Genomic DNA, 21,075 nt, shown 5'->3' with positions numbered 1-21,075 from the left:
AGCTCTGTAAGGTAGTTGTTAGGTCACAGAGCTCATATTCTATACATGATTATACAGGTTAAGAAAAAGAACACAGAGAACATTTTTCTGGAATAATTCACTCCCCAAAAGGAGAACCAAACCACAGTGGCCTCCAGGGCAACTTCAAATGATAAAAAGTGGCAGTAAGCTTAGGTCAAAGATACAAATTAAAATAGCTCCAATGCTCTATTTTTCCAGAAAACATTTGACAAAACAGTTAAGGATCTTCTATATTTCTGGATTCTTTTACCAAGAGCTTTAATATCCAGATTTCTTAAATTCTACTTGAGGACAGGATTCCCAATATTCTTTTTCCAAATGCTTCCTGCTACACAACACAAAAGCCCCACAGGCTCTAGATCCCTGTGATTACAGGAATCTGTGCTTTATGCTTCACAAAAACACAGCATCTACAAAGGGTACACACTGCCTATTACTAACAAGTTTCCAAACAGGTCAGAGAAGAGCCCATCCTTCAGGAAAGATAAAAAGAAAAACAATGACTCTGATAACTCTGGAAAAAAAGAAAATGAAACTCCAATAGTTATCTCATGATCTGCTGCCACATAAGAGATATTTTACTTTACCTGAGGCACTGACTTTTATGCTTGTTCTTTCTTAACAGTCATCCTTTCCGAAATATCAAAACAGATTCAACTTAAGCTACTGCAACTTTGCCTACTAGTGAAATGGGGATAAAACCATCCAAACTTCTGGCTGGAAGGGTAACCTGAGGATCCCAGATATAAAGCCCAGAGGACAATGCCTGGCCCAAAACAGCTCTCAAAACACAAAGCCAAGGAGAACTCTACAGTCTTCCACTCTGCTCAGCTCCTTTATTCAGACTATGCTGCTAAGTCACTTCAGTCGTGTCTGACCCTGTGCGACCCCAGAGACGGCAGCCCACCAGACTCCGCCGTCCCTGGGATTCTCCAGGCAAGAAGTCTCATCAGGAAATGTAGCTTTAACAGCTGTTGTAACCAAAACCAGGTAAGGTAGTACTAACCCAACAACAGAAAGAACTTGAGTCCCAACCACCACCCCATGTCAAACAAATCAAAAATCAAAAAGAAATTAACTCACATGAAACAAAAGAAAAAAAAAAAACAGATAAACTGGACTATGTCAAATTTTAAACTTTTGTGCATCAAAGGACACAACAACTGAAAGAAAAGACAACCCAGAGAATGGCAGAAAATATGTGCAAATTTATATCTGTTAATGGTTCATATCTAGTATATACAAAGAATTTTACAGCTCAACAATTTTTAAAAGCCCAATTAAAAAGATGGTAAAAGAACTTCAATAGGGCTTCCCTGGTGGCTCAGTGGTAAAGAATTGGTCTGCTAATGCAGGAGACACAGGTTCTATCCCTGGTCTGGGAAGATCCAACATGCTGTGGAGTAACTAAGCCCATGCACCACAATTACTGAATCTGTGCTCTCGAGCCCAGGAGCCACAACTACTGAAGTCCAAGTGCCCTAAAGCCCATGATCCATGATAAGAGAAGCCACTGCACCAAGAAACTCATACATAGCAACTAGAGTAACCCCACTTGCCACAACTAGAGAAAAACCCATGCAGCAACGAAGACCCAGAAGGGCCAAAAATAAGTAAGTAAATAAACAAAATTTTAAAAAAGAACTTCAACAGACGTTCTTCCAAAGAGGATACATAGATGGTCAAGGCACATGTGAAAAGATGCTCAACAGTACAATAATCATTAGGGAAATGCAAATCAAAACCACAGTGAAATACCATCTCCCACTAATGAAAACAAAACAAAAAATTAAGTGTTGGTGAGGTTGGGAAAAAACTACAAGCCTGAGCACTACTGGTAGAAATGCAAAATGGTACAGCTGCTATAGAAGAGAGGATGGCAGCTCCTCAAAAAATTAATGGAATTACCAAATGATCCAATAATCTCACTTCTGGGTGTATATCCAAAAGAATTTAAAGCAGAGACTCAAACAGATATTTACTTGAATATCCACATTCATAACAGCATTAATCACAAAAGCCAAAAGGCAGAAACAACCAGTACCCATGGTCAGATAAATCAATACACAAAATATGGTATATCCATACAATGGATATTATTCAGTCTTTAAAAAGAAATTCTGACACATGCCACAACATGGATAAACCTTGAAGATACTATACTAAAGACAATAAGCCAGTCACCAAAGGAAAAATACTCTAAGATTCCAATTATATGAGGTACCTAGAATACTCAAATCTAGAGACAAAATGTATAACAGTGGTTTCCAGGGGTTGGGGGAAAATAAGGAGTGGGAGTTGTTGTTCATTTTGGGAAAATGAAAAAGTTCTAGCACTGGATGGTGGGGATGGTTGCACAATAATGTAATTAATGCCACTGAAGTGTACACTTAAAATTGGTTAACAGGGTAAATTTTATGTTCTGCCTAGTTTAGCACGATACATATATATATATATATGTTATATAAGAATATGAAAACTCTCATTCAGCTTTCAGTTCACTGACTTGTCCTATGCCTCAGTGTACCCTGTGCTTGTTTCAAATTCAAATTCTTAATGTAATTTCATAAACTTGAAAGAAAAGTAACCACACACTCTCAAAATCAAGACCCAGATTTACTCACCTGTTCTGGATTCCTGCAGGATCATTTTTTAGATCATAGAAAATGGCACCTATAACCAGTCCCAGGAAGACTGTCACAATTAACTTTTCAAAAAGAAAAAAGAATTTCAATTAAAGGTAAAAACTTAACACACCCTTTATTATTAAAATATATCTGGCTACTTAATCAAATCTCTTCACTGATACAGATATTTTAAATGGCTTGAACACAGTCCTCAGGAAAATATAAAATGTACATGTTACTAGACTGCTTTTTTTTTTTTTATTCAATTTTAATTAAAAAAAAATTATACATGTGTTCCCCATCCTGAACCCTCCTCCCTCCTCCCTCCCCATACCATCCCTCTGGGTTGTCCTAGTGCACCAGCCCCAAGCATCCAGCATCGTGCATTGAACCTGGACTGGCATTTCGTTTCATACATGACATTTCACATGTTTCAATGCCATTCTCCCAAATCTTCCCACCCTCTCCCTCTCCCACAGAGTCCATAAGCCTGTTCTATACATCAGTGTCTCTTTTGCTGTCTCGTATACAGGGTTATCGTTACCATCTTTCTAAATTCCATATATATGCGTTAGTATACTGTATTGGTGTTTGTCCTTCTGGCTTACTTCACTCTGTATAATAGGCTCCAGTTTCATCCACCTCATTAGAACTGATTCAAATGTATTCTTTTTAATGGCTGAGTAATACTCCATTGTGTATATGTACCACTGCTTTCTTATCCATTCATCTGCTGATGGACATCTAGGTTGTTTCCATGTCCTGGCTATTATAAACAGTGCTGCGATGAACATTGGGGTACACGTGTCTCTTTCCCTTCTGGTTTCCTCAGTGTGTATGCCCAGCAGTGGGATTGCTGGATCATAAGGCAGTTCTATTTCCAGTTTTTTAAGGAATCTCCACACTGTTCTCCATAGTGGCTGTACTAGTTTGCATTCCCACCAACAGTGTAAGAGGATTCCCTTTTCTCCACACCCTCTCCAGCATTTATTATTTGTAGACTTTTGGATCGCAGCCATTCTGACTGGTGTGAAATGGTATCTCATAGTGGTTTTGATTTGCATTTCTCTGATAATGAGTGATGTTGAGCATCTTTTCATGTGTTTGTTAGCCATCTGTATGTCTTCTTTGGAGAAATGTCTATTTAGATCTTTGGCCCATTTTTTGATTGGGTCATTTAGTTTTCTAGAGTTGAGCTGTAGGAGTTGCTTGTATATTTTTGAGATTAGTTGTTTGTCGGTTGCTTCATTTGCTATTATTTTCTCCCATTCTGAAGGCTGTCTTTTCACCTTGCTAATAGTTTCCTTTGATGTGCAGAAGCTTTTAAGTTAGACTGCTTTTTGAGTTAAAGTAAAAATAACTTATTCATGTGCTCAGGAGACTGACAGGAAGACAAAGCAGAAAAGCTAAGATTCCCAGCATTTTAGTGGGCACTGCCAGTTCATGGTCCAGTTCAGGCTCTGGGGTCTGGGAATGACACGCAGTGAAGCAGAACAATGCAAGCACCCAGAAAAGTAGTTTGGGGGCAAAATAAAGCCCAACTGGCTAAGAGTTCTGGCCTAAACTCTCAACCTTTGTGCTAATGAAGATGCATAGTGTGATATTTCAAGAGGTTCCAATAAAAACAGGATATCCTTACTCTTAACATGAAAAACCAAATGAAAATAAATAAAAATTTTAAAGTACACTTAAAAAAATTCTAACAATGAAATTTTTCACAATAAGGAAGTAGGGGTGAGCTGAGTCCTCTATCCGACCTGGGGAGTCCACGCCTACAATGGAAAAGTGCAGCGTCACTGTCACCAAAGCATTCGGCCAGCTCTTGCTGAGGCACCGAGTGCTTCCATTACCCACCCTCCTGTCACTGCTCCTCCAGGAGCCTCAGGCCAGAGGGTCTACCACCAACAGCTGGACTAAGCTGCCAAGTCTTCGCCATTCTTACCCACCTTTGCTGACTCCTAAGAGTGTTTGATGACTCCTAAGAAACTTCTAAATGTTCAAGCTGGTTTTAGAAAAGGCAGAGGAACCAGAGATCAAATTGCCAACATCCGATGGATCATCGAAAAAGCAAGAGAGTTCCAGAAAAACATCTATTTCTGCTTTATTGACAATGCCAAAGCCTTTGACTATGTGGATCACAATAGACTGTGGGAAATTCTGAAAGAGATGGGAATACCAGACCAGCTGACGTGCCTCTTGAGAAACCCATATGCAGGTCAGGAAGCAACAGTTAGAACTGGACATGGAACAACAGACTGGTTCCAAATAGGAAAAGGAGTTCTTCAAGGCTGTATATTGTCACTGTGCTTATTTAACTTATATGCAGAGTACATCATGAGAAATGCTGGGCTGGAAGAAACACAAGCTGGAATCAAGATTGCCGGGAGAAATATCAATAACCTCAGATATGCAGATGACACCACCCTTATGGCGGAAAGTGAAGAGGAACTAAAAAGCCGCTTGATGAAAGTGAAAGAGGAGAATGAAAAAGTTGGCTTAAGCTCAACATTCAGAAAACGAAGATCATGGCATCTGGTCCCATCACTTCATGGGAAATAGATGGGGAAACAGTGGAAATAGTGTCAGACTTTATTTTGGGGGCTCCAAAATCACTGCAGATGGTGATTGCAGCCATGAAATTAAAAGACGCTTACTCCTTGGAAGGAAAGTTATGACCAACCTAGATAGCATATTCAAAGCAGAGACATTACTTTGCCAACAAAGGTCCATCTAGTCAAGGCTATGATTTTTCCAGTGGTCATGTATGGATGTGAGAGTTGGACTGTGAAGAAGGCTGAGCACCAAAGAATTGATGCTTTTGAACTGTGGTTTTGGAGAAGACTCTTGAGAGTCCCTTGGACTGCAAGGACATCCAACCAGTCCATCCTAAAGGAGACCAGTCCTGGGTGTTCATTGGAAGGACTGATGCTGAGGCTGAAACTCCAATACTTTGGCCACCTCATGCGAAGAGCTGACTCACTGGAAAAGACCCTGATGCTGGGAGGGACTGGGGGTAGGAGGAAAAGGGGACGACAGAGGATGAGATGGCTGGATGTCATCACCAACTCGATGTACATGAGTTTGGATCAATTCCGGGAGCTGGTGATGGACAGGGAGGCCAGGCATGCTGCGATTCATGGGGTCGCAAAGAGTCAGACACGACTGAGCGACTGAACTGAACTGAACTGAATAAGACTGGATAAACATCACTTTTGTGTTTAAGATTTTTAAGGTTGATAAAATGTCTCTTAAAGATATTTTTATAAACAAAGATTTAGGGTTATGTTATAACTTATATAAGGAAATTATATTTATTATACTTTTAATTAAATTTTATTAAATGTATAAATATAAAGATATAAGAGATGATCATCCAAAGAAAACAAAATATCCTACCATATACCTTGGAATCTTCAGAGTTAGAAAAAAACCCCAGCACTACAACAGTGCAATGGTATCAAAGCTTGTAGTAACTTGTCAAGAGACTTTTGGCAAGAGGCAAACAAAACTGGAAAACAAGATCATGATCTGTGAAGACTAGCTTGTAAAGACCAGAGTCTGGAAAAAATATGATTTAAGATGTACTTAAAAACTTCCTTGCTAAAAAACCACAGTCAGAAATTTGAAAAAAAAAAAATTTTACTACCCTGGCTTATCTTAATTACCTTCAAAATTTACTATACTTCATGTCAACAGATCAACTCCCAAAATAAATAATGATGATCCCATTAGCATGTGTGCATGCACATGTATACTAATCCATACTTTCACACTGTAAAATTCCAAGAATATTCAGACTTTTAAAAGCGGGCACTCTACATGCTTTGCTTCTTTTGCATTCAAACTTAATAACATATTAACAGACTGTCAGTTTTAGCATTAAGATGTTTCCTAAAGGTTTCAAAGCGCTAAAAGTATTTTCAAGAAAAGTTTTCAAACACTGACAAAGTGATTAAGCTCATAATTTTAGCATGCTTTTATAAGATGTGTCTATGTTATTCCTTTTTCCATTAAGCAAAAGAAAACAAACAGGAAGACTAAACCTTGCTCATTGGAGCAAAGAGACTCTATCCTATGAGTTCTGTGCAGCTGGAGTCTTTTGAACAAAAGGGGGAAAAAAAGGAAATTTCCTAAATATGTAATTCTAATTTTGTTCAATTGTATTTAGCAACATTTTTCAAGGTGAATTCTAAGGGATGTTTATGGCTGTTGCTGAAAAAATTAATCCATAGTCAAATGTTAAATGTGCTATTAGAAACTATGACTCTCCCAGAGACATGATAGTATTTTTCCAATTGATTTGACCAGGAAAACTTTGGGACATTAAATGAATATTAAATCTTATATAGAAAATCCATTCATTCCAATACCTTCCAAAGACAACCTTTGGTTAAATGCATTACCAAAAGCAAAGTCTAGCTCATGTAAATGACTAGTTCAAAAGTAACTATTGCTATAAGACTATCCACACGAGATTTATCAACAGGAAGCCATAAAATATTTTAATAGCTCCACATTCAAACACTTAGAGAAGTAAAAGACAGACTCCCAAGATTAAAAAACCCTAAACAGAAGTCAGCAAGCTATGGCCCTAGGCTTATTTCTGTTCAGTCCATGAGCTAAAAATGGTTTGTGGGTTTCTTGGACCATTTTTTTAATTGCAAAAAATACATATATATTTCTTGTCATGTGAAATTCATATACAATTAATATTTCAGTGTCCATGAAAAAAGCTTTATTGGAACAGAGTCACGTTTATTTTTTAAATGTATTTATGGCTACTTCCTTCCTAAAATGGCAGGGTTGACTATCTGAGACCAAGACCATGTGACCCACAAATCTTACAGTATTTACTCTTTGATCTTTTACAAAATTGGTTTGCCTATTTCTGGCTTAAGCTAACTTTCCAGGACTGACTCATCTGAAAAAAAGAGTTTCCTCCCACAGGCAGATGCTCAGGGAAAAACAAGATTCTGTCCTTGTTCTGTGAGATTATCACTGCTGTGAACATTGTTGGGATTCCTGTGGCAGAGTTGAGTTCACTGAGGAGGAAAGCACCTGAACATACAACCTGGAGACACTAGGCCTGCCTGGAGCTGGAATCTGAAGAAAGCCCAGCACCAAAAGATGCATTAACCTGGCGTACTATTAAAAATAGCCCCACATTCTAATCACCCCTACCCAGAACTACCACATAGGGTCATTTCCTGGTATTAGCAGGGGGATCCCCTTGGATACCAAAATCTACAGATGTTCAAGCCCCTCATATAAAATGGAGTCATACAGTCAGCCCTCCACATCTGTGAGTTCCTCCAACCTCAGTAGGTACAGAACTTGCAGATACTGAGGGCCGACCATATGTGACTTGGACAAGATATTTAGAAACCACTTTCAGAAGCAAGTGAAATTTCTTTTCCAAATAAAAAAATCTAATACATAAATCACACTAAAGAATCAACACTCATATCATTTTACTGTTGAACAATGGATAATGAGGTTGACATTATTCACAGAAGTTGTTCCCAAATAACATCAAATCTACTAAAAGAATTAAAAAGTATCCTTGACTGAAAGTACATAAAACTGTTCATGTTCTGACAAATGCCAAATAACAAGTTAAAAGTGTCTGGATTAATGAGCAATATGTCTTGAAGGATATAGGCTCTCGAAATTAATACTTAAAAGGCAACAGTACCACAGTATGAAAATGATGCATGTATAGTAAGAAATCAGTGATATTTCATTAGAGCCAACAACACACCATCTTTCAGTACTCAGTAGAAATTCAATGAAAATAAAATCAGCTACTCCCAAAATAACTGGTTAAATTGACTTCCTTAGAAAGGATGAAAAAAATGAGGGTTTTGGATGACAGAGGGCTTAAGAATAACAGAAAAATCATAAAGGAGTAATCATCAACAACTATCAATGAAGTCAGGCAAAAGAGAAAAAGGAACATTAACTCAACTTAATTAAGAGAAGGTCAGTCTGACAGTGAAGAGTCTTATTGAACAGAATTCCAGTCTGCTTACTACCTTCGTGTTAACTGCACACTGTTTTAGGTATCTAGTGCTCTCCTAAGATCAGAACCCCTAAATGAGGAAGGCTGATTAGAAGGGACAGCATCTGTAAACAGGCTCTTAAAGAAAACAGTGAGAGGCCCTATTGCTTTCAGGGGCATTCAGCAACACCAAGCTGAAGGTGTCCCTGGCCACCTGATGTAAGATGCAAACCAACCAACCTCTTTCCTTTCTTTCCCTCTTCCCTTCCTTTCTCATTTCCTTTCTCTATTTCTCTGCTTAAACTCTCTTCCCAGCCCCTTTTACCATCTGACATGCTATTTATTTCTATATGAATTTATCATCTGCCTCTCCTCATAAGAAAGCTCCCCAAGAGCAGGGATTTTATTTTTGTTCATGGCTATATACAAGCTCTAAAATGCAGCACATAATCAATAAGAACTTATCGAATGCATCAGGAAATGAACATGTGCAGCCATCAAAAAACCACAAATGTGGTCAAACATTTTCTTTACTTAACAAGTTTTGGAAAAAAAAATTTTTTTTTACAAAGATTATCCATTACAGCTTGTATGAACCAAAACAATTCTGAGTGGGTGATCAAAAAAAAAAAAAAAACCCCACTAAAAAATAAGTCTTTCTAAAAGTAAAAACCTAATTAGGTTTTGCTTATTTCTATACCCTAAATGGAATGGGGATAAATAAATATAGCATGGGCAGAAGATAAGCATAATGTCCCCCAAAAGAGTTTTTTACAGCATAATTAGAAGACTCTGGTAGGTTACCTGAGCTATAGAAGCCTGGGGATTACCCAATAAATTTTTGAATGAACGCCTGGAAATCCATTTGAGCTGATGACAGAAGGAGGTGGCATAAGTGACCTCTTTGTAGGATGAAAGCTTCTTCCTTCTCTGATCCCCTGAGAATTTATCTAATTCAACTTTTGTTTCCTTAAAGAAGGAGGAGTTGACATAAAACTCAGCTAATTTTTCTATGAGTGGAGTATCTTTTTTGGAAGGCTCTTCGGTCTCGTTAGCTGTGGAATAAAAGCAGATAAAAAGGAAACATTATTTTAAAAATAACAGCAGATTGAATCCATTTTTCTACAACCCCTTTCTTAGATTTTACTCTAGCACCTTCATTCTAAAGCTCGAGTATAAAAAAATTATAGGTTCTTTCACCGATTTACAAGGTAAGAAAACAAACTAAATTGGCCTCCCTCCATAAACTTATGGATACAGCAAATTCATTGACCTTTTCCTAATTTTAATATTTGGACCATAAATCTTTCAAAATAGACTTCTCACAATTTGGAGTTATAATTCCTAAAAAAAACAAACAAAACACCTGGTCCTTGCTTTTTACAATGAATAAATGCATAAATTGCCAAGTTTCTTATTTCAAAACACTACACAGTTGGCCCTCTGAATCTGCAGACATGGAACCCAGGGATATAGAGAGCCTATAGAGGGATTGAGCATCCTTGGATTCTGGTATCTACAGGGCATGGGGGGAAGGGGTTCTGAAACCAATCCTCCATGGAAACCAAGGGACCACTCTGTAAACAATGGGCACTTCTTTTAAAATGGGAACTCTTGTTAGAACTGACATTGTCCTATCAATGCTCATTTACAGATTAAATAAATAGCACTCTCACAGATGAAAAAAATCTGTGTTGACTGATGTTATTAGATTGAACGTTTGTGTGTCCCCAAAATTCATATGCTGAAACCCAATCCCCAGTGTGATGGTATTTGAATGGAACAACTTTGAGGGATGATTAGGTCATGAGGCTGGAGCCCTCAGGAGGTGGGATTAGTGCCCTTATGAAAGAGGCCCCAGAGAGCTCAACTCCCACAACGTGAAGAAGCTATAATATGGTGGCCCATGTATGAACCGGGAAGCAGGTCCTCAACAGACACTGAATCTGCTGGCACCTTGATCCTGGACTTGCTGTCTCCAGAACTGAGAGAAGAAAATGTCTATTATTTAAACCATTTGGTCTATGGTATTTTTGTTGCAGCAGCCAAACAAGCTAGTACAACCCATATCAGAGGACAGCACTAATATAAATTCAAACAGCCGTGGTTTAATAAGCTACCACATTGCTAAACTTTAGCCAACTCAGTTAGAAAATAATCTGTGATTCTCAACAGATTTGCTTACCTTCATCACCTATGTCTTCTCTATTTAACACCACAGCAGAAGAATCTCCATTAATGATGTCCAGGAAGAAGTCTGCAGGGTTATTATAGGGCTCACAGTGGAAACCTGCAAAAGAAGGTAACTCAGGTACACAAAAATTGATAGTCCTGGTAAATAAAGACTGTTTTAGAGAGTGAGGGAGGTGCTGCTAGGGAAGACTGAATCTAATAATTTCTCTCTCATTTTTCTTCTCTCTTCTCCCCTCATTAATTTATACTTTCTTTTTATATATTTAATCACACAATATTTCAACAGTTTTCTGACTCTTTGCAGAACAACATACTCCAAACCAACCTTGGACTATTAGAAAGTCTTACATTAGAGCTTGGTCCCTACCCATCATAATTCATGAGACCTGAAATAGCTAGCAATATGCTCTGGTGCTTATCAGAACTTCTTCAAAAATCTAGACATGGGTCTAAGAAAAAAAAACACATTGAAAAGCCATGGAAAGACTAACGTTCTTTAAAGAAAGGCAACAAGCAAAGCCAGCTAGGCACAGAAGGACTGTGTTTGGGAGAGGCCCGGGGCATGTTCTGCTCTTCAAGTTCACTAAGAGACTGCTAGAATGCTAGTACCCACTTCAGCAATGATTATTTCTGCCCCTACTAAATTCAGGTCCAAATGGTTATTTATTATGCTATTATAATTCCAATATAGAGAACAAATCACCAGAACAGCATTCTCAAGAGAATGTAGCTGGGACAGCACAGGTGAATGCTTACCTTGACCTCTCCTGGCACTGTAACAGGGAAGAACAAATCTGACTCCATACTGGATCTATTTCTTTTACTTTAACCTTTGTATTCTATTGCTTTTGCTACAAGTTAAGAATGTTGCCTGTAGCCTGAAATATATGGGATAGCTCATTCTCCAGGGTCGGATCTCTAAAGGTGTAACACTTTTCCATTCATATAGAGATAAAAAGTTCCAGAACAAAGAATAACATTTGTCTTGTTGGAGGTTTATAGGAACACCATGACCAGACCCACACAGACAGATGCAAGAACAAAGGATTCCAACACCAACAAGTTTGCAGCAATCAACCACACCCCCTTTCCTTTTAGTATAAAAGAAGCCTGATTTATAACATGGGTAAGATGGTTCTTTGGGATGCTAGCCCATCATCTTCTTGATCTGCTTGCTTTCCAAATAAAGTCGCTATTCCTTGACCCAGCAAATTATCTCTTGATTTACTGGCCTGTTGTGCAGCAAGCAGTATGAGCTTAGACTCAGTAACAACCCGATCATCTGAACTCAGCTTTGCCTATAGTCTAACCCTTAGGTTCATCTCCCCCAAACTCTAGACCCATGTAGACTTAATTTTAAATGACAGAGATTAAACAAAGACATTTTAAAATATGGCTGGCAAATATTGTACACTATATTTGAAGCCATGGAGCATCATCTATAATCATATCCAAGTACCTCTAAAACAAAGTAGACTGCATGAGTCATTTAAAAATTATATATTTCCATTTTAAATAGAATCAGGCAGTCCAGAACCATCAGAAATGTTGGCCCACTGAAGTCAGACTTATGACTATCCATTGTATTGACAGGTAAGTTGCATACATGCTAAATCCACAACCTAATATCACTAGAAAATTAAATATAATAGCATCTCCATTAACCCTCACCAAGGAAAACCAATATCCCATGTAAGGGAAGAACATGATAAACCTTAATCTGTATTAGCTAAGAAGACAAATAACTTAGGGACATTAGATCTTTCCAAAAATATCCATCTAACAGAAAACTGGCCATGAAGTCAATATATTTATTGAACTGTTAGGGGAAGGTCACCAGAACTGAGGACGACAGATATAGCCCCATTAGAAATACACACACACACACAAAAACATATGTGTGCACGTGCATGTACTCAAACAGGACAAAAAAGAGACATCAATAACAAACTGGCGCTGCAAAGTAAAAAAAAAATTCTAACACCAAACTAACCGAAGATGTTTCGGAGCAGTGGAAACTGTGATATATGTATATCTACTCAAAGATCAAACAGTGCGCCAAGTGACTCCTTTGTTCTCCTTTAGGATACTATTAATGAAGGATCTTACAGCACAAAAAAGGCAACCATACCAATGGCTCCAAAGTAACCCAAGGCCTCCTGAGCAGGCCCGTGGAACATTAGTCTTCCTGAGGCCAACAAGGTGAGGCTATCAAACAACTTGAAGATGGAATAACGAGGCTGATGAATGGAGAAGATGATTGTCCGTCCTTGTTTAGACATCCTAAATTAATAGTGAGAAGATAACAATGAGTCATTAAACATCTGAAACTTACATTTCTTGGTAACATACTTTATTACTCCTGCCTTTAGATCATTTATTCCTCATTCAACTTGATTTTCTCTTACCAACTTCTCATCTCATATAATCTATCTGATAATTAGGGAACCTAAACTCAATGTTTTCACGAAACTAGGGTTTCTAAAGTGTTTTCCATGGGCAATCTAGAATCAATCAGAATATTAATTAAAAATGTATATTCCTGGACAGTCTACTCAGACCTGCTGGGTCCAGGGAAGCATATTTTAACAAGCAGCCAGGTAATTTGTAAGTACACTCAAGTTTGAAAACTTATTATGAACTAAATCTTAAAACAATGGTCATATGCCCCATCCTTATTGATCATTTATTTAAGTCTTCTGGCTCTTTCGGAACTAGTTTTCAATTCTCTGCTTTAATAATAAAATTAACATTACTGAGTACTCACTATATCTTTTTTTTAAAATTTTTTTTCCTTACAATAACTTTATAAATCTTGATTTTTAATTTACAATATTGTATTGGTTTTGCCATACATCAACATGCATCCGCCACGGGTGTACACGTGTTCCCCATCCTGAACCCCCCTCCCAACTCTCTCCCCATACCATCCCTCTGGGTCATCCCAGTGCACCAGCCCCAAGCTTACTATATCCTGCATTGAATCTGGACTGGCGATTCGTTTCTTATATGATATTATACATGTTTTAATGCCATTCTCCCAAATCATCCCCCCCTCCCTCTCCCACCGAGTCCAAAAGACTGTTCTATACATCTGTGTCTCTTTTGCTGTCTCGTATACAGGGTTGTCGTTACCATCTTTCTAAATTCCATATATATGCGTTAGTATACTGTATTGGTGTTTTTCTTTCTGGCTTACTTCACTCTGTATAATAGGCTCCAGTTTTATCCACCTCATTAGAACTGATTCAGATGCATTCTTTTTAATGACTGAGTAATACTCCATTGTGTATATGTACCACAGCTTTCTTATCCATTCATCTGCTGATGGACATCTAGGTTGCTTCCATGCTTTGTTTTTATAGATGACCTCATCTAAATTCTCACAATATTGTTACAAAACAGTACCAATAATTTTACCTTTATATAACAGGTAAGACTCAGAGAACTAAGCAATGGCTCAAAGCATCACAGTTAGAAGGGGCAGGCTGGGATTTGATCCCTGATCTAATACCATGGCCAAAAGATAGTAACTCCTATCTTCATACAGGAGCTACTACTTATGGATAGAAGAAAGAAAAGCCAAAATCACCACTTAAAAACTATTACTGAAAACAATAAACTACTATTATTACTAGTAGTATGAGAAGAATCACATCAATTTAAACATTTTCTGAGTACTATATGCTAGCCATGGATACAAATTTGTTCTACCTCAAAAAGACCAATCGTTTTGATACAAGGAGGAATAAAAGTAGCTGAAGGTGCCTTGTAAGCCTTATAGGAGACTATAACCCATCTGAAGCTGATGTAAGTAGTGTATCAAAGGGACTGACAGGGAGAGAAGGTGGAGGAAGACAGCAAACAAAATGTGCCATAACACGATCTACTGCAAAAACTGCAAGTACTTCAGTGTCATTGCCGAGCTGAGGTGTATGTGCAGAGGCAGGGACTGGAGACTGCAGAAAAGACAGCAATGAAAACCAGGCCCATGATGAATCCTGTCACTCAGAGTTGGCTCATTAGGCAGTAGACAGTTAAGGAGCCAGTAAAGGATTGGAAGCAGGGAGGTGGACTGGTGTGAGAACTCTGTTCTCCATGTGTGGTCTGAGGTATCAGTATTAGTATCCCCTATTAGAAATGGAGAACCTTGGCCTCCCATTCAGAGATCTAGAATAAGAATCTGCATTTTAATAAGACCCCAAGTGATTAGTATACACAGTGGAACTCTAGACAAATGAGGTTAAAGCTCTCCAATGTGAGGAAAGATGTGTGTGAGCTAACTAGTCCAAAACATAATGAAGCATAACACAGTATGATATTCTATGTTAAGTCATCATTGCAAAAAAAAAAGAGCAAAATGGCTGTCTGAGGAGGCCTTACAAATAGCTGTGAAAAGAAGAGAAGCAAAAGCAAAGGAGAAAAGGAAAGATATACCCATTTGAATGCAGAGTTCCAAAGAATAGCAAGGAGAGATAAGAAAGCCTTCCTCAGTGATCAGTGCAAAGAAATAGAGGAAACAATAGAATGGGAAAGACTAGAGATCTCTTCAACAAAATTAGAGATACCAAGGGACATTTCATGCAAAGATGGGCTCAATAAAGGACAGAAACGGTATAGACCTAACAGAAGCAGAAGATATTCAGAATAGGTGGCAAGAACACACAGAAGAACTGTACAAAAAAGATCTTCACGACCCAGATAATCATGATGGTGTGATCACTCACCTAGAGCCAGACATCCTGGAATGTGAAGTCAAGTTGGCCTTAGGAAGCATCACTACAAATAAAACTGGTGGACATGATGGAATTCCAGTTGAGCTATTCCAAATCCTGAAAGATGATGCTGTGAAAGTGCTGTACTCAATATGCCAGCAAATTTGGAAAACTCAGCAGTGGCCATGGAACTGGAAAAGGTCAGTTTTCATTCCAATCCCAAAGAAAGGCAATGCCAAAGAATGCTCACACTACCACACAATTGCACTCATCTCACACGCTAGTAAAGTAATGCTCAAAATTCTCCAAGCCAGGCTTCAACAATATTTGAACTGTGAACTTCCAGATGTTCAAGCTGGTTTTAGAAAAGGCAGAGGAACCAGAGATCAAACTGCCAACATCCGCTGGATCATGGAAAAAGCAAGAGAGTTCCAGAAAAACATCTATTTCTGCTTTATTGACTATGTCAAAGCCTTTGACTGTGTGGATCACAATAAACTGTGGAAAATTCTGAAAGAGATGGGAGTACCAGACCACCTGACCTGCCTTTTGAGAAACCTATATGCAGGTCAGGAAGCAACAGTTAGAACTGGACATGGAACAACAGACTGGTTCCAAACAAGAAAAGGAATAAATCAAGGCTGTATACTGTCACTGTGCTTATTTAACTTATATGCAGAGTACATCATGAGAAACGCTGGGCTGGAAGAAGCACAAGCTGGAATCAAGATTGCCAGGAGAAATAGCAATAATCTCAGATATGCAGATGACACCACCCCTATGGCAGAAAGTGAAGAACTAAAGAGCCTCTTGATGAAAGTGAAAGAGGAGAGTGAAAATGTTGGCTTAAAACTCAACATTCAGAAAACAGTGGGATCCAGTCCCATCACTTCATGGCAAATAGATGGGGAAACAGTGGAAACAGTGGCTGACTTTATTTTTTTGGGCTCCAAAAATCACTGCAGATGATGACTGCAGCCATGAAATTAAAAGACGCCTACTCCTCGGAAGAAAAGTTATAACCAACCTAGACAGCACATTAAAAAGCAGAGACTTTACTTTGCCAACAAAGATCTGTCCAGTCAAGGCTATGGTTTTTCCAGTGGTCATGTATGGATGTGACAGTTGGACTACAAAGAAGGATGAGTGCCAAAGAATTGATGCTTTTGAACTGTGGTGTTGGAGAAGACTCTTGAGAGTCCCTTGGACTGCAAGGAGATCCAACTAGTCTATCCTAAAGGAAATCAGTCCTGAATGTTCATTGGAAGGACTGATGTTGAAGCTGAAACTCCAATACTTTGGCCACCTCATGAGAAGAGCTGACTCATTTGAAAAGACCCTGATGCTGGGAAAGATTGAAGGTGGGAGGAGAAGTGGATGACAGAGGATGAGATGGTTGGATGGCATTACCAACTCAATGGGCATGAGTTTGAGTAAACTCTGGTTGTTGGTGATGGACAGGGAGGCCTGGCGAGCTGCAGTCCATGAGGTCGCAGAGAGTTGCGACTGAGCAACTGAACTGAAGTCATCATTCTCTAATGAACACTGTTAATATAATTAATTACAGATAATAAAAATATCATGGATGTATTCTCTAACTGAACCTGAATCCCAGACCTGTTACTTGACATCTTCACTTACATGTGCAATTGATACCTCAAACTTAAAATGTCTAAAATCTTAGACATTTCCATCTTCCCGTTTCTTCTTATTCTAGCATAGGGGCTTGCTTACAAGGGCATGGACATCAGAAGAAGCAAGGTAGGGTTTTCCCTGGTAGTTCAGCGGTTAAGAATAGCATGCCAAAGCAGGGGACACTGAGTTCGATCCCTGCTCCAGAAAGACCCCACATGCCAAGAGGCACCTAAGCCCATCTGCCACAATTACCGAACCGGTGCTCTAGAGCCCATACTCCACAATGAGAAGCCACCTCAATGAGAAGCCTGTGCACCGCAACAAAGAGCAGCCACCACTTGCTGCAACTAGAGAAATTCCCCATGTACAGGAACAAAAAAAGGTAATGATATGGAGGGCATGCCGTATAAAGATGGTGTATCCAACAGCTTTTTAAAAATGGGGAGTAGCGGTAATTGTCCCAGAGGTGGTGAGCATAGGAAACCACCAGAGTGACCGGGAAACTGATTAAATTGAACAGTTAAGTTAGTTTACTGAGGAAGAAAGGAAACATACTGAGATAATGGGAGCCAAGTTTTTCATTGTCTGAAAAGTCATTTAAAAACGCGGAAAGGCAGAAGGCTAAAAAGAGCACTCAAGTGTTAGACCAGGATTGGAAATAATATAAATCCACTTAAAAAAAATATGTACACACTAATAGCGCAATAGTTACAAATATGCTTCAACATGTAAGTTCTATTCAAATTATTATACACATACATATAACATATTTATAGTAAATATATTTCCAAATAAAATATACATATGTATTTCTATGTTATATCTACATACATACACATACACATTTCCTAGGTCTGTCTGTTAAGTGGGTCTAGAAGCAACGACAGTCCCATAGCAGTGAGCACACCAAGTAATCAGATCTTGGTTTTTAAATCATAGCTAAACTGGGAGGAACCAGGACTCCATTAAGAAACATCTGATACAGAAAAAGTACAAGATGAGCCTGGAACATCTTGCTGACCATAAGGTAAAGAAATGCTTAAAGAATGACAGGGACATGTAAAAATGACACAAAAGGCAGACTGAGGGGGCTCCCACTGGCCAAATCAGGGTGAATTTTGTCATGAAAATAAGTAAGAATAACAGATTATAACCCATTTAATAAAAGGAGAAAATGAGTAAACATATGAACAGAGAAGGAAGAAAGTTTCTTTACAGTAAAAGACCAATAAATACATGCTGAATGAATGATGTAAAAAGAAAATCACCACTTGGTTACCCTCATACTCATAGCTGATAGAGGCAATTGTGAATATAGGCTAAAACTGGTGCATGGAAGATTTTATGAGGAACAGGATACTGGCCTAATATCTGATTATCTCCCCTAATAAAATACTAATCAATTACAAAGGGAAAATAGTTATTTCATAGCATATAAAGCCAGCAGATACCAACATGACCAGCTGATGAAGGTGAACATCACCCATGATGGGAAAAGTCAAAATCACACAGCCTGATGTTATCACTGAGAATACAGCATCATTTCTGCAGCATCCCTGCCAAGAATTCATGGTATGAGTCTGCTCATGAGGAAACACTGGATGGATACACCTTGAGGGTCACCCTATGAAATGTACTCTCAAATATGTGTGAGGACGTGAGAGGCAGGCAAAGAATAAAGAACTGTTCAGGATTAGAAAAGACCCCCCCCCCCAAAAAAAGGGGTTTCTGGAGATAATCCTGAGCCAGAAAGGGAAAAAAGAGACACTTCTGGGGCAGCTGGGGAAGTCTGACTGGAGCTCATGGACTGGATGGTGACAATATCATCAGTGCTGTGGACTCTGTGGCTGGGAAGTGTGTAAGGTGGTAAGGTAGTACTTGGTACTACTCTTGTAACTGTTCTGGAAGGGTGAAGCTTTTTGAAAAAGATGTCCAAAACTTCTGAAGTATATCCTATAACCATGGTTCTCCTCCCATCTTCTTTGTAAAAGTAAATGACATTCTTTTTTTTTAATGAATTTATTTTTACTTGAATATTGCTTTACAATATTGTGTTGGTGTCTACCAAACATCAACATGACCCAGTCATAGGTATACCTGTGTCCCCTCCCTTTAAACCTCCCTCTCCATCACACCCCTCTAGGTTGTTACCGAGCCCCAGTTTGAGTTCCCTGAATCATAGAGCAAATTCCCATTGTCTGCCTAGTTTACACATGGCAGTGTATATGTTTCCATGTTACTCTCTTCATACATCCCACCCTCTCCTTCCTTCTCCCTCTGTAAATGACATTCTTTACTCCATTCTTCCATTTTTCAGGCCCCAAACCTCATAAGTTATTCTCTCAATAATCACACCCTACATCCAGTTCTAAGCTAATCCTGTTGACTCTATTTGGAAAACAGATAGAACCAACCTACTTCTCCCCCTCTCCCCACTACCATCCTAGTCAAAGCTGGCATCATACCTCAACTGTGCTAACACAGACAGCCTCCTGACTGGATTCCTCCCACTCACCCCTGACCAATTACACAGCCTTTTCTCTACATAACTGCTGGTCCTCAGTTCTACAACTATCTGAAAGCTTGCCACATCACCTAGACATTAAAAGCCATAGTTCTTAGAGTGATCTATAGTCTACATAATCTGCCAACCACTCAATCCCATCTCATGTCCTTTTCTAATTGTTATGAACTGAATCGTGTGTCCTCAAAATTCATGTTGAGGTCCTGACCCCTAGCACCTCAGAATATAACTGTATTTGGAGAGAGGCTCTTTACTGTAAAGAGGCAGTTATGATAAATAAGGTCATATGAGTGTCATCATTCAATCAGGACCAGTGTCCTCATAAGAAGAGGAGATCAGGACATGGATACACAGAGGGAAAATGAAGTAAAAACACAGAGAGAAGACAGCTATCTACAAGCTGAGGGAGAGGGACCTCAGAATAAACAGTTCTGCTGAATGCCTGATCTTGGACATCTAGACTCCAAAAATGTGAAGAACTAAATTTCTACGTTAAGCCATCCAGTTTGTTATACTACGCTAAGGCACCCTGAGCAAAGTAATCAATAAGTAACACCCACCCCCCTCCACAGCTTACTGGGTTCCAAACACAGGAGGCACACTCTGCCTCAGGGCCACTGGCTGTCCCTTCCACTAGAACTCTCTACTCTCATATATCCAGGTCTTGTTCACTTGCTCCCAGCTCAAGACCTCGTTGAGGTCTTCCCTGATCATTCTATATATAACACAGCATCTCTATTCCACCATAGCCATATTTTGCTACACTCTCAGCCCACCTCATTTTTCATGAAACACTTACATTTGTTAACTGACTTTCCCTGCAACCAAGGAAGACATTTCTGTCTGTTGTGCTTACTGATGAATCCCTTGCACCAAGAAAAATACCTGGTATGTAGCAGGTGACCACGCAGTAGATCAGTGAAAGAATAATATTCTCATGGCATTTACCTCTTCAGGAGCAAAAGGACAGCATTTGCTGTGCTTGAATCTAAGCCAGTTGTGGGCTCATCCAGGAACAAGATGGATGGATCAGTAATAAGCTCCATTGCAATACTAGTCCTTTTTCTTTCTCCTCCAGACACACCACGGATAAACTGAGTTCCAACCTAAAACACAAATATCATTATTAACAATAACATCCTCTGCCACTATCATTTGTTGAGCTCCTAAAATGTTCCAGCCCTAAAAGAGTTACTTCATCACATCATCCTTGTTTTCTCAGAATAGCAAATAAATGATGATATGGGAGAAGAGGCAGGCTTCTCCTTAACTTGAAGAGTAAACTGAGGTCCAGGTCAGAACTGGTAAGATATGAAACCTATGCTTTATATGTTTCTTATCAAGCCAAACATTTAGTTT

The 21,075-nt window shown here is 38.9% G+C and overlaps 1 protein-coding gene across 9 annotated transcripts in view; it reads right to left on the bottom strand.

The window, feature by feature from the left end:
* Positions 1-21,075, bottom strand: part of ABCG2 (ATP binding cassette subfamily G member 2 (JR blood group)) — a 128,443-nt gene that overhangs the window by 13,046 nt on the left and 94,322 nt on the right. For 8 of the 9 annotated variants that reach the window (XM_061419717.1, XM_061419720.1, XM_061419721.1 and 5 more), the window contains 6 exons: positions 20,665-20,822; positions 15,570-15,674; positions 12,974-13,125; positions 10,835-10,939; positions 9,454-9,704; positions 2,646-2,728 (listed from right to left, as the gene is read on the bottom strand). In XM_061419717.1, coding sequence (XP_061275701.1) covers positions 2,646-2,728; positions 9,454-9,704; positions 10,835-10,939; positions 12,974-13,125; positions 15,570-15,674; positions 20,665-20,822 — 854 coding nt within the window. The remainder of the gene's footprint in view (positions 1-2,645; positions 2,729-9,453; positions 9,705-10,834; positions 10,940-12,973; positions 13,126-15,569; positions 15,675-20,664; positions 20,823-21,075) is intronic. The other variant, XM_061419716.1, reaches the window with a different exon arrangement.

Source organism: Bos javanicus, chromosome 6 (genome assembly GCF_032452875.1).
Source record: "Bos javanicus breed banteng chromosome 6, ARS-OSU_banteng_1.0, whole genome shotgun sequence".
Taxonomy (NCBI): domain Eukaryota; kingdom Metazoa; phylum Chordata; class Mammalia; order Artiodactyla; family Bovidae; genus Bos; species Bos javanicus.
The sequence above is the reverse complement of the archived record's forward strand: the minus strand, read 5'-3'. Positions and strand labels throughout refer to the sequence as shown.